Below are 16,730 nucleotides of genomic sequence, written 5' to 3'. Positions count from 1 at the left end.
AAGCCCTGCTCCAGGAAGATCCCACATCCCCTGGAGCAGCTAAGCCCGTGTGCCACAACTACTGAAGCCCGCGCGCCTAGAGCCTGTGCTCCACATCTAGAGAAGCCAGCGCAATGAGAAGCCCGCGCACCACAACGAAGAGTAGCCCCCGCTCACCGCAACTAGAGAAAGCCCACACAGCAACAAAGACTCAACGCAGCCAAAAGTAAATAAGTCAATAAATTTTTTTTTAAAGTCTTTTTTTAAGTGGCAAATATCGGAAGACGGGCAAAAAAAGACATGTGTCAGTAGGTGTTTGCAAAGACCAAAAATAAGCAAGAGAACAGAACAAATACCAAAAGTTATAATTCAAGAAAACTTTTCCTGAAATATTTCAAACTACAAACTGAAAGAACAAAATGCATACCTTGTCAATTCAACTAAGAATTCAAACCCAATATCAAGACATTCTAAAATTGTTGGAGTTTAAAGAAAAGAAAAAAAAATCTTGGATATCTACACCTAAAAAGTTATTTATAATGGAAGGAAAATTAAGCTGTCAGGTTTTGTTTTTTTTTGTTTTGTTTTGTTTTATGGCTGCATTGGGTCTTCGTTGCTGTGCGCGGGCTTTCTCTAGTTGCAGGGAGCGGGGCCTACTCTTCGTTGCAGTGCATGGGCTTCTCATTGCGGTGGCTTCTCTTGTTGCGGAGCACGGGCTCCAGGCACCGGGGCTCAGTAGTTGTGGCACACGGGCTCTAGAGTGCAGGCTCAGTAGTTGTGATGCACGGGCTTATTTGCTCTGCGGCGTCTTCCCAGACCAGGGATCAAACTCGTGTCCCCTGCATTGGCAGACGGATTCTTAACCACTGTGCCACCAGGGAAGTCCCTCTGTCAGGTTTTTTGACAGCCACACTTTATGGCAAAAGAGAATGGAATAGTATATTTAAGATACTCAAAGAGACTATGAACCAAAAGTTTCATACCAACTGTGTAACAGCAGCAAACTGTCATCCTCATGCCAGAACCTGGGGAACTTTATTTCTGTTAATTCTTTCTTAGGAATATATTAGAAACTGAACTGATTTGGATGACCAAACTGTCTTAAGAAACAGCAACAGGAAGTCTGGCTGTGAGTTAATTATATGCAGTTAGCTACGTGTAGAACTAAGAATGAATGAGGAATATAAGGTGAGACTGCAGTGTCATCTGGTTCATGTGACCTAGGCAGTGTAAATACAGTGCAACTACAAAGAAATAAGCAGAAAGTAATATGGTTTTAGTAGTTAAATTTGTGGTATCATATATGAGGGCTTTAATGTGAGAGAAAGCAAATGAATCCAATGTCCTTGAGAACCAACTAAGAGTCCGCATTCTGCAACTGAGTCTGTATACTGCAACTAAAGATCCCACGTTGGGCTTCCCTGGTGGCGCAGTGGTTGGGAGTCCGCCTGCCGATGCAGGGGACACGGGTTCGCGCCCCGGTCCGGGAAGATCCCACGTGCCGCGGAGCAGGTGGGCCCGTGAGCCATGGCCGCTGAGCCTGCACGTCCGGAGCCTGTGCTCCGCAACGCAAGAGGCCCACGACAGTGAGAGGCCCGCGTACCGCAAAAAAAAAAAAAAAAAAAAAAGTTCCCACACGCTGACCCTGGGCGCCCGGAGCCTGTGCTCCGCAACGGGAGGGGCCACAACAGTGGCCCGCGTACCGCAAAAAAAAAAAAAAAAAAAAAAGTTCCCACATGCCACAACTAAGACCCGGCGCAGCCAAATAAATAAATATTTTTTTAAAAAAAGACACACCAATTTAAAGAGGCTTCTGCTAACCAACGACAACATTTTAAGCATTAATTATGATAAATGTAACAGAATCAAGTATGCTTAAATCCATGAGTTCATAGTGGTACCAAAACATAATAATTGTTCATCTTGGGAGGATGTTAGGGAACCAACTCTATTTTTGAAAACTAGAAAATAAAGGGGAATACTCCAGCATTATTCTTGCCTTTCCTATACAAGTTGTACCACTAGCTGGCTAGATCGAAAATGAGGTTGTTTCCCTTTATAGAAGCTTTTCCACAAATAAGAGAATGATCGATTTGGAGCATCACTATTGTTCAACCCGTAATTACACAAAAGCAATTAGATACTTTGCATCTCTTGATAAACAACAGCAACTATGAAGCAGTCATTAAAATGTTCAAAAAAAAAATGTTCAAACATACGCTTGAATGTAAATAAGCATCTAGATCCAATTTGCTGGAAATACAGAGAACAGGGAAATTGTTCAACTAAACCACAAGAATGGAGCCAGCAAAATCCCAGCTGTGGAACACTACATAACAAATGGTCCAGTTTCTTCAACAAATTGCAAGGAGGGATGAAAAGAAACAAAGTGGGTAAAGACATATCCAAAGACTAGTCTAAACTATTTTGTTTAAAGATGCTCACATGGATGAAAAAAATTATAAAAGTTGGAAAGTGATTACAATAAAAATCCAGGCGGTGGTTACTCTTAGGAGGGAAGGAAGGCGGGCAGTGTTTGGGGGCACTGGAAAGGCTTCTGGGGCGGTCAGCAAGATTTTCTTTGGTTATGGTGAGAAGGTTACATTTAATAGGTCATCTGCCTGTACATTTGTCTTATGCTACCATATGTCTAACAAAGCAAAGAACAAAACCTTACATAGCCACAATAAACAGGCAGACAGCCCTGCTACTAAGTGGCCTAGTGTCGTTTGAGCCCAGGGCCTCTGTCTGACTTATTTGTGTATTTCTAGAGCCTGGCAGTACCTGAGCAGAACAGGCATTTGACACACATTTTGTTGAATGACTAAATGAATCTGAAGAAGCCTCCAGCCCACTCAGGTTGAATTTTCGGCACCTAAATGAGCTTCCCAGAACCTCCAGATCTGCATGGGTGCCCCCCGTCCTTCTGCTCTGCCTCAGGGGACTTGAAAGGGGTTTCAAACTAGAGCTCTGTTGGAAACTTGGAGTCTGGTGAGTTCCACCAATTTCATGCTCCTTAGTCACCTCCCAAAATGACAGCTCTCCGTGTCATCTGGCTTCCCATCGCTCTCTACTTTTACGACGTACCATCCCTCTCTCCCAGCTTTTCTGCAGTGCTCTTTTCTTTGATGGACAAACCCCTACCTCCTCCATATTGTCTGTTGGCCTTGATTGAATATGGTTCTCTCCTTAGGACGCCACCTCCTTTGCAGCCTCTGACGTGAGGCTGCTCCTTCTGTCACATCCTGTTGCGTGGAGGCTCTCCCTAAATGTTTCCAGACAAAATACATCTTGTCCCTCAGATTAAAAATCCCTGCTTCCTCTGCTGCTGACGCATTGGTTCCTGCGCTTTCAGCCCTCTTCCTGCTGTCATCTTAACCGTCCAACCTCTCTCTCTGATTCTTTGATTTTGGGGGCAACTTGGCTTGTCTTCTGCACCCCAGTTTCTGCCATTATCCTCACCATTTGGGTGGACATCCTAACCAGGTTGCCTCACATCTCAAAGTCTTTTATAAGAATTACTCAGAATATGCAGGTCAAATACCCAACTTTCTAATTAGCTACAATCTCCTAACCTTCCAGCTTTTTCACGTAAACTTTAGCACCTTGATTTCTCCATTTCCTCCGTCAGTTTGCCCCCATTGCAGGCTCTCCTTTTCCCATACCCAGCCTAGATCTGTTGGTGGCTCTCTGACTCGGCTTACCTTGCACCCACCTTTCAGTCTGTAGTCTACCTTCTGTGCCTGCCCTCCCATCTGTTGGTGTCACCACAAATTCATGGTCACCCATCAGTCCTTTTCTTGATCCTTTTTTATCCTTGGACAGCTCCTTTAGCAACTGTTCCAAACTTTCATAATTCTTCTCAAACCCCTTGCTCATTCCCTTCTCTTTCAGTAGACAGTGTTGCCTCCTGCTTCACTGAAGAATTGGACTCCATCAGGCAAGAACTCCCTAAGCCTTGTACTTTACCCCAAAAAAGAGGCTTCCTCGCCTCTTCCATTAGTCATCCTCTCTTTATCATTAAACTCTTACCAGCAATGACCTACAGACATTCAGAACTCTTCCCTGTTTAAAGAAAAAGAGATTCCATAGCCTCCTCTAGATTACATGCTGATCTTTGTCCACTGCTTGTTCACTGTACTGAATATTTCCTGAAAGAGTTCCACTTATTTCCCCTTCTTATACACACTTCTCCAGAAGGTGATCCTCACTCAGTCACCTCCCATTCTCTTCCTGAACAGACCTCATTTTGGCTCTAACCTCACTCCTCTGAACATGCTTTTACCAAATCCAACAGTAGCTTCCTTGTTCCCAAATCTAGTAGACACATTTTTAAGTCCCTAGTTCTGGACCTCTCTGCTTCATCTGACCAGTTGACCTTCCCCTTGAATTCTAAATCCTTGGTTTCGCTAACACCACATTCTCATGGTTCTCGTCATAGCTCTGACTCTCCTTCTAGACATCCATTCCTCTGACCTTTATATGTTGTTGTTTTTCCAGCATTTTGCAGCCCTGTGCTCTTTTCACATTACAGTCACCCTGAACAAGCTCCTCTGTACTTCATATGTCAACCATTACCTGCATGTGTTTGTGTTTCTGGCCCAAATCTTTCTCTTGAGCTCCCAAATCTATGGAAGTCAACTGACTACTGGACAGTCCACCAGGATGTCCCGCATGCATGTCTCAAATTGAAGTGATTATCTTGCTCCCCTGCTATACTTGCAAATTTTTCTTTTCCCCCCACGCAAAAAATTTAACTCTCCTCCTTGATGCCACTGTATCTCTTATCCCCACAATCAGTCAGTTACTAAGTGTCATTTCTATTTCCTAAATATTGAATTCCTTATCTCTCTCAAAACCACTGCCACCACCTTGCTTCAGGCCACACTTCTGCTTTCCTTTTTCTTAAAATCGTCTTCATCTGACTCAGCCCCCTAACGCTACAACCAGAGTGATCTTTCTGAAATGCATATCTAATGGTGTCCTTTTCCTGCTTAAAATCCTTCCCCATTGCTCTTAGGTCTGAACTGCTGTACACAGCCTCAGAGCTTAGTCATCATCTGCCCTTTGCTGATCTCTCCAGATTAATCTCTGACACTCCCTACCTCACACTTTACAGTTCAGCATTACTAAATTGCTCTTATTTCTTCACATGTTCATCTCGGTTTCTCATCTCAGCCTTTTTCCCCAAGCTGCGTTGTCTTTCATGAATGGCTCTCCTCACCCCTGCCTGCCTGCCTACCTCCTGTTCATCCTACAGTTAAAATTGTCCATCCCCTGCTCTACCCACCTCACCTAAAGCCATGCAAGCTATCCCTACCTGGGGTACCCACAGTACCCTGCACCAGGCAGATTCCATCTCCCCCACCAGACCCTTAGGACAGAGACTCTGATTTTGTTCTTTAAGTTCTTAGCAGATACTATGTGCTCAAAATGTGTTGAATGAAGATTCAATTCCCAAGTGCAAAAATTATAATCAACGTAGCTGCCACATGGGGCATGTTACTATGTGCAAGACAATGCGAAGCAATTCACACGCATTCCCTCCTTTGTTCCTTACTTTAGAGAGAGGTGAAAGGACTTGCCCAAGGCCACACAGGCAGAAAAAGGTGGAGCCTTGTTTCCAAGCCCATGTAATCCGGAGCTGGCAGAGACTGCCAGCTATTCTCTCCTTCCTCCTTGGAAACAACAATTTTATTTGTTAACAGATTACATTTCAGTTAGGTGTGCAGTGTGACTCAGTCCTACGGGATCTCCAGAAGTCTCTTTAAAATGAAATGCGGATCAAAGTAACGAGTCCAAGCAGCCACTTCAGGCCATGAGGTGTCCTTGAGGATGAAAGCCAGGATTGAAAGTGGTGCTGGGTTCCATGTCAGTCATGGTCTGGCTACCTCCACATAAGGTCTGTTAATACGCAGCCACGGCTGGTACAAAGGGTCAGGTTGAATCTCGCCCCTCTTAATCCCCTGGGGGCCAACTCAGAGAAGGAGAGGCTAGCATGGGTGATATAAAGTGTTTCTTTATTTGAATGTCATTCCACCTGCACTGAAGCTCAAACCCAGCAGCAGCAGAAGGGGTCAGGACCGAAATCAATGTTACCAAACTGGACGATGAACAGTGAGGACACGTTCAGACGGAACTTACTAATGGGGTGTAGACAACACCAAGCTATCCTAATGACACACAGCATAGGCCCTCTGCTGGTCAGAGCTCAGGGGAGGACTGTGGCTCCCTTGTTCCCTTCTCAGGAAACTCCAGTCCCACCCGAAGGCTAGCCCTGAGCCAGGCAGGGGCCTGCGGAAGTTTCTCGTGCTGGGAAGGTCCCAGCTTCTCCAGAGAGAGGGTTTCCCTTTCTCAGTTCACACTGGAAGCTGGAGAAGGGTGATTCCCCTGTGCCCAAGTAGGAACTTCAAAAGGTGGCCAAAGAATTTTCCCCCACAGCCTTGTCTGAAAGCTCTCAACTTCTTGGCTATAGCAGGCCTGAAAAAGATCTTGATCCTACCCATGGTGTTTTCCTCCATGGGTACTGGTCCCCAGAGAGGAAAGTTCACACATCCCAAGACCCGGAGGGACTTGAGCAAGCAGTGGTCTGAACCCCCACTAGGTTGGAGCTGCCTTGGCCTCTCCTGAGATAGTCCCACACCAGGCAAAGGAAACCAGATGGTGCCAGAGCCCTCTGGTCCAGGCACGGCTGGGGGAGGAGTGCCTCAGTGGGCCGCTCAAAGCTCAGCGTCTTTCAGGGACCAAGAGACCGATCTGGGAACGGACCATCTCTGCTTCAGCCTCCTCCCGAAGGCTAAAGCCAAGTTGCCAGACGTGGGTGAGAGCAAACTACAGACATCCTTGCTGTGATGGCTTCCTGGCCCCGGACAGCCATCTGGGCCCCGGCTTGGCGACACTTCAGCCTCACCTGGGGTCTCTGGTTGAAACATCTGTTTCCCGCTCTGCTCCCACCTCTGCTGAAGCTTCAGGGACAGGGCTTTGGTTTGGTACCCACTCCAGCCTCTTTCCCTTCCCTAAGGCACCCTGGTGTTCCTTCAGCCCCACCAACACTCCCCTCCTAACCCCAAGCTCCTGGGTGCGTCTCCCACTGCCCCACAGCAGCTGGCGGGGTGGATGGTAACCGGGAATCGCTGTCCAACCACCCAGGGGAGCCACCCTCCCTTTCTCTACCACTAACCCACTCCAGTGGCGCTGACCTGCTCAGCAGTCACCTAGACGGTTCCCTTGATGTGGCGCCTCTACCCCAATGGGGTGGGGCATGGCTGCCTGGGCCCCGCCTCCGCCTCTGAGGAGGTAGGTCCTAACCTTCCCACCAGCAGGCCACAGGGGTCTGTGGCCCCCGAGGGTGGTAGGCTCTCCCCTCGCACAGTGGGCACGCAGCAGCTGCTCCCCATTCCTCCGAGTCCTGTCCCCCCTATCCTCCTCTCCTTCCCCTTCCTTCCTCCCCCTGCACCTGGCCTCCAACAGCTCACCTCTCCCTTTGCCTTCTTCCCATCCCTGTGCCTTCCTCGTCTCCGGCCACCTCCCCTCCCACCTCCAGGTTCTCTATCCATGACGCCTCCCTCTCTGGTCACTTTCTCCACTTCTGTACCCTCTAAATCTGCCCCACCCCCCATCGCTCGGTCTCCCTCCCTCCTTCTCTTTCTCCCATCTCTGTCTTCTCCCCATTTCTTTTTTTTTTTTTTTTTTTTTATGGCTGCACCACGCGGCATGTGGTATCTTAGTTCCCTGACCAGGGATGGAACCCGCACCCCCTGCAGTGGAAGCGCGGAGCCTTAAACACTGGCCCGCCAGGGAAGTCCCCTTCCTCCCATTTCTAATCCCTTGCTCCTGGTCCCTCCCCCTGATGCCCTCCAACATCGGGCTTTGGTTCGGATCTTGGAGGAACTCACTTCTGCCCCCCCACTCCCCACCTTCACGAGGCTCCCCTCACCCTCCCACTCAGCACCGGACCCTGGTGGGAGCAGGGGAGAGGGGAGCACAGTGCAGGGACCAGAGCACAAGGGGCGGGTGTCTGCCCAGGAGGAGGGAGGAGAGAGGGTGGGGGTCAGGACTTAGTAAGTTCCAGGTTTAAGGAACCCTCCCAGGCCCCAGCATGTGGCTCCAGTTAGGGTCCAGATGGGGGACTCAGGCAGAGGATTTCTAGGGTCTGTCTTGGAAACTCTGTCAGGTCCAGGTCCTATGGAAATGAACACAAGGCTGCAAATACATGGCACTCGCTGCTTTCCTCCCTCCTGGGGCTGAGGCCGACATGACATGGAGACCACACGCTTCCCCACTTAGCCTGCAGGGGCCTCATGCCCCCCCTCCACAATAGGCCAGGCAGCCAGTACCTGGAGACAGAAGTAGGCACACGCGATGAAGCCAACCGGCCGCCAAAATGGGGGCTGGAAGGGGCCGTCCATGCCCCAAGCCAGATGGCTCTACCACCGGGTCCCCAAGGCAGTGAGGGGAGGTCAGAAACACCTGCAGTCTCCTTCCTGTGCTCCCTGCAGGAGGGGAGATGTCCCCACGGTGGGAGGAGAGGGGGAGAGAAGACTCTTCATCTGCCACACACACACCTACACACGCGCGTGCGCGCGCACACACACACACACACGCGCACACACACACACACACACACACTCATGCCTCGGCTCCAAGCGTGCCCACCGGGTTGCAGACCCTGGGCAAACCGCAAGGCAAGAGGTGGGCAGGGAGGAGGAAGAGGTGGGGAGAGGGTTACGAGGGCTGGGGATGGGGACAGGGGGTACCCTGTTCAGAGGTGACCTGCAAGTTCAAGTTATGCAGAAAAGTATCAAAGAGGCAAGACAGTCTCTGCCCTTGGCAGAAGGGGGTGGGGGGACAGCACGAGAAGGGGCAGAGGGGCGACGCATCCCCTAATTCCCTACTCATGGGCGCCTCTCCCCAACCCTGACAACAGGGCCAAGAAGTCTATGCTGTACAAAACAGGCCGGGGTCAAGGGTCCAGTCACTGGTGAGCCATCCGAGCAGGGAGGAGGCCAGGCCAGCCCCAGAGCTACTTCCAGCCCCAGCTGCAGAGGCCAAGCGCCATCAAGACAGGAGTCCACGCGCTGCCTCCAGAGCCTGCCTGTCTTGGCTCAGAGTCCACGTGGACAGGGCCCCAGTCAGCATCTGACCAGAAGGCCCTGTGCTTTCTCCCTCGGTGCAGCTCAGACTCCTTTGGGAGAGCTGGGACCAGGCTGGAGCAGGAACAGAGAGGCCCCAGGGAGGCCGGTGGTGCCTGGAGCTCTGTGACGAGATGATGGAACCATCATCGGCCAAAAAAAAAAGATAGGAAAGAGTCCAGTCCGCTGCCCTGGAGCAGTGTCTTGGATAAGTTTCTGCAGGAGGCGGGGACCAGAGGAGGCGAGGATGGAGCCAGGCAGCAGCCCCTCCAGACTGAGGGAGCCTGGTGGGGGAACCACGGCGTCTCCTTCCCCTGAAGACTGCAGGGCCCTGGCCAGGCTGGAGGGGAAGAGGAGGCCAGGGACTGGGGGCTGTCTCCCTTAGGTCAGTGGAGGGAGGTGCAGACCCAGACCCTCCCAGGCTCTGCAGGGCCTCTCCCCTCCCTCAGGCTGCATCCCAGCCCCAGCCTCTCTTCAAAGCCCGGAGCTCAGCAGGCAGGTAGCAGGTGAGGTCAGTCCAAGATCGGGGTCTTCCCTCAGAGCGTGAATGGAGGGATGAGAGGGCAGGAGACAGGACAAGCTGAGGGCAGGTCAACTCCTGGGCTGTGATCCCGGCCTTCAGGGTCCCTGTGAGTGAGCGACGGGACAGGGGAGGACTCCCCATCCAGAGACATCACCCCCTGGCCGCAACACAGAGCTTACTGTAGAGCCCACAAAATCTAAGAGAGAGAGAGAGAGAATTGGAGAAAGTCAGAGGCCGCCCAGCACTGGGGCTCTGTCAGCCACTCCTCAGGGCAAAGCTGGGCAGAGGGGTGAGCTGCCCAGGTTCTGAAATGCAGCCAGCCCTGACTAGCTGGAAGGCCTTGAGCCAGCCATTCGACCTCTCTGAGCCCCAATTTCCTCTTCTGTAAAATGAACATAATAGCCTACTTCTTCACAGAGTGATCCTGAGGGGTTAAAAAGATGTAAAAAATGCCAGCCGAGGGCTCTGCACAGTGTTTGGCACATAGTAAATAGTGGAAATGACACCAACGTATAGCTTACTTTTCTTCCAGAGGTCTTTGGCTCAGAACTGAATGGTGAGGCTCACTCACCTTGAGCTCCCAGTGAGGGAAGGAAATCCCCAGATGCTGAAGGAAGGCAAACTGGGGCTCCCTTATGTCACTTTTAACACTGAGCTGTTAGGGCGCTTTGGGGAGGAAGGAGAGGACGCTGAGTGGGCCAACCTCACGCCAGTCACAACCCCAAACCTCTTCGGGAAGGCCACGTGGCTGTCTTAGTCTTGCACTTCTGGAAGCTGCCACCAGAGGTCAGGCTCCGACCTCACACCAAGACCATAGAAACCACCAGGTGCCAGTGTCTCCAGGGACAGGAGCCTCAGAGAAGGACAGCTTAGCAGCCCAGGAGGGCCCTGGAAAGGGGACTGGCAGCAGGGAAGAGCCTGGCCTTTGGACTTGGACCTCAAATCCTGGCTCCACCACTTAGGTAACCTTGGGCAAGTTACTGGACCTCTCCAGACCTCGGCTTTCTCATTTATAACATGGTGGTCATGATGCCTGCCTGACGGGGAGCTGTAAGGAGTGACAGCTTTCACCGAGCATTCACCGCTGCCCCGTTATAGGCACACACTTTCCTCCTTGCAGGACAGCCCTGTTAGGTGGTACCATTCTCACCACCCTCGTTTTGTTTTTGTTTTTCCTTTATTTTTCTTTCAGTTTTATTGAGATATAATTGACATACAGTACTACAGAAGTTGGAGGTGTAGAGCAGAATGACTTAACTTATATTTTGTGAAAGTATTAGCAAACCATTTTTTTCTATTTTAATAAACATTTTATATAGCAGTTGGTAACCTCCATTTAAAACATGTTAAATTTACCACACATAACATTACCTGAAATGGGCTGTGAAACCCTCAATATTATTTGGTGCTCTGAAACTTTTTACATAAACCACAGTTGGGGGAGTGCTGATTCATGAGACAAATTCTGCTCTTTTCTTCTTTCTCTTACTCCACTGTCACCTCCAAGACAGGTTAGACTGGAGGCTGAGCCCCCCCCGCCATGCGGAGGCAGAGGAGGAGGCCTCGTGGAGAACATGGACGGGGACAAGGGCTGGCAATAGATGCCTCTAAGATGTGCAACTTCTGACTTAAATTAGGAGGCTTCTCAGGAGGATGAAACGAAAGGGTTGTTCTGAAGCTGGAGCGCCTCTCCCCATCCCTTGGCCCATCTTATGAAGACAGTTCTGAGGGGTTGGTCTGGAATGTGCATAGATGGTGGGGACTGGGGGACAGTGCAGGCCTGGACTGGGCTCAGGTGGGGTGAGTCAGGTAGAGTCTGAGTGTCACTGCTTAGCACTGGGTCAGGTGTCCTTCCGGTCATCTGGTGTGTCTGTTTGTATCCAAGTCCAGTTGTACTGGGAGGAGGATGGAGACTATGGACCACTCCAGAGATCAGGTCTCTGAGTATCCTCGGGGGATAAAAAGGACCTGAGTCTTACTTTTTTTTTTTTTTTCACCACCCCCTCATTTTAGGTAGTGCAGGAAACTGAGGCTCAAAGAGGTGAATTCATTTCTTAGCTCAGTCTGCTTCCAACACAGACAACCTGCCTTCACAGTCCAAGGGTATTCACACTACAATACTAGAGTAACTTCTGCCAAATGAGATAATAACCCTCACTATCATTATCCGCATTTTACAGATAAGAAGCTCCAAGAGATGAATGTAATTAAAGGAAAGTGATGAATATACACCCAGCACACGCTAAGAGCTCAAGGAAGGGTGAGACTACGAAATCCGATTTCCCATGGCAGAAAACGGGCACCCAGACAGACGGGGTGTCTCCCCTTTCTCTAGGGGCAGCATGGGCCCCTGGGTCAGAGGACTGACCTTCCTTTAGAGAGCAATCTGGAATTATCATTACAATTGTGAGTGTTCAATTCCACTTCTGGAAAGACACCAAGAAAAGAGAAGGCAAAGACAAAGATGGTCATTGTAGCATTGCCAGTAATAGTAAAAACCTGGGAACCTCCCTAACAGCCCCTACAGGAGAACAGTTAAGAAACTAGAATTCCTTTGTCTTATGTAATGCTAGGCATTGGATAAAAAGGACAAGATGGTTCTCCACAAAATGATAAAGATCTTTAAGACGTGCTCTAGAGTTGAGCACAAAAAGCAATCTGAGGGGGCTTCCCTGGTGGCGCAGTGGTTGAGAGTCCGCCTGCCGATGCAGGGGACCGGGAGAGGCCACAACAGTGAGAGGCCCGCGTACGGCCAAAAAAAAAAAAAAAAAAGCAATCTGAGGAGGGATCTGTTTTGGACGATGCCTCTCCTATATTAGCACATAACACTACCACATATTCACAAAGGGACATACGTAGATACATAGATAAGCATCTGACAGTGGTGATCCCTGAGACTCTGGCCTTAGGTGTCTATTTTTTCTTTATTGTATATTAACGCTACCTGATACATACGAAAGTTTATGTGTACTACACTAGGTATAAAGCATACTGCACCAAACATCTGTGGGCTCACCATGCAAGCACTTAACTCGCCAATAGTTTGTACACACCCACCTGTCCCCTACCTCACGTCCTTGCTTCCCTGCTTCCATCCCAGCTACAGAGAACCACCATGATACCTTTTGTAGTGACCATTTCTTTGCTTTTTTAAAAAACACGCAATATTACCATATATATATATATATATATATATATTTAAACTGTATTTAGCATAGTGTTGCTTAGTTTGTTAACTCAAAAAAATTATCACTGTCATCTTCTGGAATTCTGTTTTTTCCCCTCTCTATATATATTATGTTTCCAGGATGTATCCATTCATTCCGTTACATATAACACGTTCATTCATTTCCACAGTTGTAAACAATTCTGTGATGTGAACGTATCACCATATATTTATCCATCCTCCTGTCAATGGCCATTTAGGTGGTTTTCAGTGTTTGCTATTTTGAAACTGCGGCCAAGAGCATTCATGTACATTTCTCCTGGGTTTATACTCATGGGAGGGTTTGCTGGGTCAGGCGTGCAAATGTTCGGATTTGAGGGATAACCTCCAACTGTCTCCCAGGCAGTCGGCCTCTCTGTAAGGTTTCCAACTTGTGCTTCACTTGACTTGGAAGGTGCCCCGCCTGGCGGGGCCGGCCTCGCCCACCTCCACACCCTGCGACCCCCAGCCGCCCACCCAGAAGCGCACGCCGGCTCACCTTTGTTCTCCTGCTTGAGCTCCTCCTGCAGCAGGTCCGTTTGCCGGTTGCCCAGCACGAAGGCAAGGAAGGAGAGGATGAGGGCGTTGAGGATGCCGATGATGGCCAGGATGTACGCCCAGCGCACCGAACAGTCCCCCAGGGAGTACTTCCCGGTCTTGGCCCCACACATGTCCCGGATCGTCTCGGCGTCCCAGCCGTCGGGGAAGATCATGCAGCCCAGCACAAGGCACAGAGCTGAGGGGGCGCCAGGCCGAGCCCACCGCCAGGGTCAGGAAGGAAGAGAGAAGGGGAAGATTACTTCCCAGAGCCTGAGGACCACCAGGAGGCCCCCTGAGGCTGGGCCCCGCTCCCCCGCACCGCCCATCAACCCAAGAGCTTGTGAACCACCTCCTGTGGATCCAGAAACTCTAAACCCTGGGAGGGCCTCATGCCTTGGGGAGCAGAAACTTTCCAAAACACAATGCCATCGCCTGCCCCCATCAAATCAACTCCTCCTCCGGGAAGCCTTCCTGGAAATAGGAGAAAATAGCAAACCAGGGTCACCTCCTTCATCTCCCTTTAGCATCTTGGCCATGCTTACCCTCTCCCATCCTCACCATTCTTTATTTTTTATTTTTGTCATTTACTCAACAAATTTTTATTGAGAGCCATTTTCCGGGCTCAGTAGGCCACCTCCAGCTGTGACCTTCCCCTCCTGGCAGTGAGAGTTTTTGACTATGTCTACTGGCTTTATGTTGCCCTTTTTAGTGCCTGACAGTCCGCCAGCGACTGGGTTACTGTGTCTGAGACCTGAGGTCACCACAAGGCTCAGGTTGGGGCAGAGGGGGTCCTTGACCCCCCGCCAGGCCCACAGGTGCTTAACCTGGGTTTTAGATGACAGTGATGACAAAGTGGGAGTGGCGGTCAGTTCTGCCCACTGTCTAGGAGGCACATCTCGTTGCCAGGGTGGGGAGGGGGACACCTGGCTTTGCCATCTCTTTCCCTCATCTACCATACGAGGAAGTGCTCCCCACGGCACAGACTCTTCCCTGCCTCGAGTTCTGCCTCCTCTGGCCTCACCCCAACCTTCTAACAGGACAGTCCTTCCACACTCCCCTAGGGTGCGCTCCTTATACTGACACAGGGCGCCCCTGACAGCACTGTGATCTTACACACACACACACACACACACACACGCACACACACACACGTTGGAGCAGGCCTTCCTCCCCTCTCCAACGCGCTCGCCTTCTCCAAGACAATTCTTAGCTCGAGAGAAAGACACCTCTAATAGATGGCTGGGGAAAAGAGCTCGTGGCAAAGGGAATGGCAAATGCAAAAAGGCCCTGAGGCAAGAATGAGCTTGGTGAGTTAAAGAATTCAACAAGTTTGAAGATGCCCTTTAGATACCCAAATGGATAAGGAAACTCAGGAAGAAATCAGGGCTGGGGATATAAATGTGGGAGCCGTGGGCATGTAAATCCCTGGGACTGAACGTTATGGAAATTGAAGAGAAGGCCCAGGACGAGCCCAGGGGCGCTCTAGCAATTATGGGGTGGGAAGAGAGGAGGAGCCTACGGAGAGGGCTTGACCCAGCCACCTTCCCATATTTCCCTAACACTTTTCAGGACCCTCCAGGACCCTGGAGAGGGGAGGAGGGTCAAATGCCAGGGAGGGAGGAGTGGGAGACGAGGCGCCTAAGTCCTTCACATCCGCAGGGTCCTTTGGGGGCGGGGGGGAGCCGCACTCCCACCTCCCGTCCTTGGCCCTGAATCTCCTGCTTGAGGCAGGGGTGAAGAAAGAGCCTGGGAGGGGCAAAACCCACCCAGTCCCTCCTTCTCCTCTCCCCGGTACAGTGTTTCCTCTCCTGCCCAGAGCATCCCCGTCGCCATGGAAACCGCGGCAGTATCCTGCAGGTGGTCCTCCTCCCTCTGCAAGCTCAGCGTTCAAAGAGGTTTTCTCCCGGGGCTCTGCGCCTGCACGTTCTCTCTGTCTCGCTGCCTCATCAGTTACGTGTCTCTCTAGTCGTGTGTCTCCATTCCTTCCTCTTCTCCACCCTTTTCATCTTTTTTTGCCTCTCTCTCCACACCCCTCCCCCTCTCTCTCCAACTAGTCTATACAGTGCTCAATCCTCAGTCTTGACCCTCCCTCTTCCCTTTTCTCCTTAGATCTCAGCATTTGACATTCATTCAACACCCTCCTCTTCTCTCTGCCTTTTCTTGCTTCTCTTCCTTCCCTTTATCTATCCCCTCGCCCTTTCTTCTCTCTGCCTCTCCCTTCATATATTCCACAAATAAATTCTGAGTGTCTTCTATGTGTCAGGCACTATGCAGGGTGCTGGGGACACTGCCAGTCATGGTTTCTTGTCCTCAGGAGCGGAGGTGTGTGGAGACGAATCAAATCAAGTCAACACACAAATAGAATATTTATACATGTCAGGGAGCGACTGGAAGGAGACCCAGGATGACAGGGCACTCAGAGAAGGCGTGCGGGGGGGGGAACCTCTCTCTCCATCTCTCACTCACTCTCTCTGCCTCCGTTACTCTGCAGTGTTTTAGGTGGTGGCTATGGGGCCCCAGAGGCTGCTCTGAGAACGACAAAGACCCAGAAGTAAAGCAAGTGGAGAAAAGCCAATCAGATAGGTTTCCTGAGACCTGGGGCAGGAGAGGAAGAGACCTCTAGAGACAGCATAGACCAGGTAGGTGATCAAGAGGCTCAACGATCAGGAGGTGGAATAACTAGAGACAAGGCAGCCTTCAGCATCCCCATGTGCTGGTGAGGAAACCATGGCTGAGGTCTTTGGAGTACAAGTTCAAGTCTCTTGGAAATAATGAGCTGGCTGAAGAGCCACCTGCTATAAGGCATAGACACAGGTGCAGTGTGGGGTAAGTGGGGTGCATTGTGGGATGTACAGCATCACCCCTGGTCTCTACCCACCACCCACAGTCATAGTGATAAAAAAAAAAGTCTCAAGACACTGTCAAATGTTCCCTTGGGGGCAAAGATGTCCCTGGTTGAGAACCACTGGTCTAGGGGAAGGGGCCCTCGGATGGGGCACCGATATCCAGTCACCCTAGAGTCAGCTGAATTCCCAAGCAGCCAGGAGGTGTTGGACAAATTTAAGATTAATAATATTACTGTTATTAATAATATGATAACGATAACAAATAGTATTGAGTGCTTAACTGTGTGCCAGGGCGTGAAGCTCCTAACATGCAGGATCTCATTTAATCCTATAACAAATCTGAGGCTCAGGGGAACTAAGTAGTATCGTATCCATGTCACACAGCTAGGAAGTGGCGGGCTCTGTATTCAAACCCAGACAGGTCTTTACTTAATGTTTCTCTCTGAATAGACTCACTTTTTCTTTGGCCGTGCCACGCGGCTTGTGGGATCTTAGTTCCCCAACCA

The 16,730-nt window shown here is 50.4% G+C and overlaps 1 protein-coding gene across 1 annotated transcript in view; it reads right to left on the bottom strand.

Annotated features, from left to right (window-relative positions):
* Positions 1-9,452: 9,452 nt before the first annotated feature.
* Positions 9,453-16,730, bottom strand: part of LHFPL4 (LHFPL tetraspan subfamily member 4) — a 28,112-nt gene continuing 20,834 nt past the window's right edge. Inside the window, exons 3-4 of the mRNA XM_007121798.3 lie at positions 13,338-13,574; positions 9,453-9,829 (exon numbers count right to left, since the gene is read on the bottom strand). Coding sequence (XP_007121860.3) covers positions 9,729-9,829; positions 13,338-13,574 — 338 coding nt within the window. The 3' untranslated portion in view covers positions 9,453-9,728. The remainder of the gene's footprint in view (positions 9,830-13,337; positions 13,575-16,730) is intronic.

The sequence above is a fragment of the Physeter macrocephalus genome, chromosome 18 (assembly GCF_002837175.3).
Source record: "Physeter macrocephalus isolate SW-GA chromosome 18, ASM283717v5, whole genome shotgun sequence".
Lineage (NCBI taxonomy): Eukaryota > Metazoa > Chordata > Mammalia > Artiodactyla > Physeteridae > Physeter > Physeter macrocephalus.
Note: the sequence above shows the minus strand (reverse complement) of the source record. Positions and strands in the feature narration are given on the sequence as shown.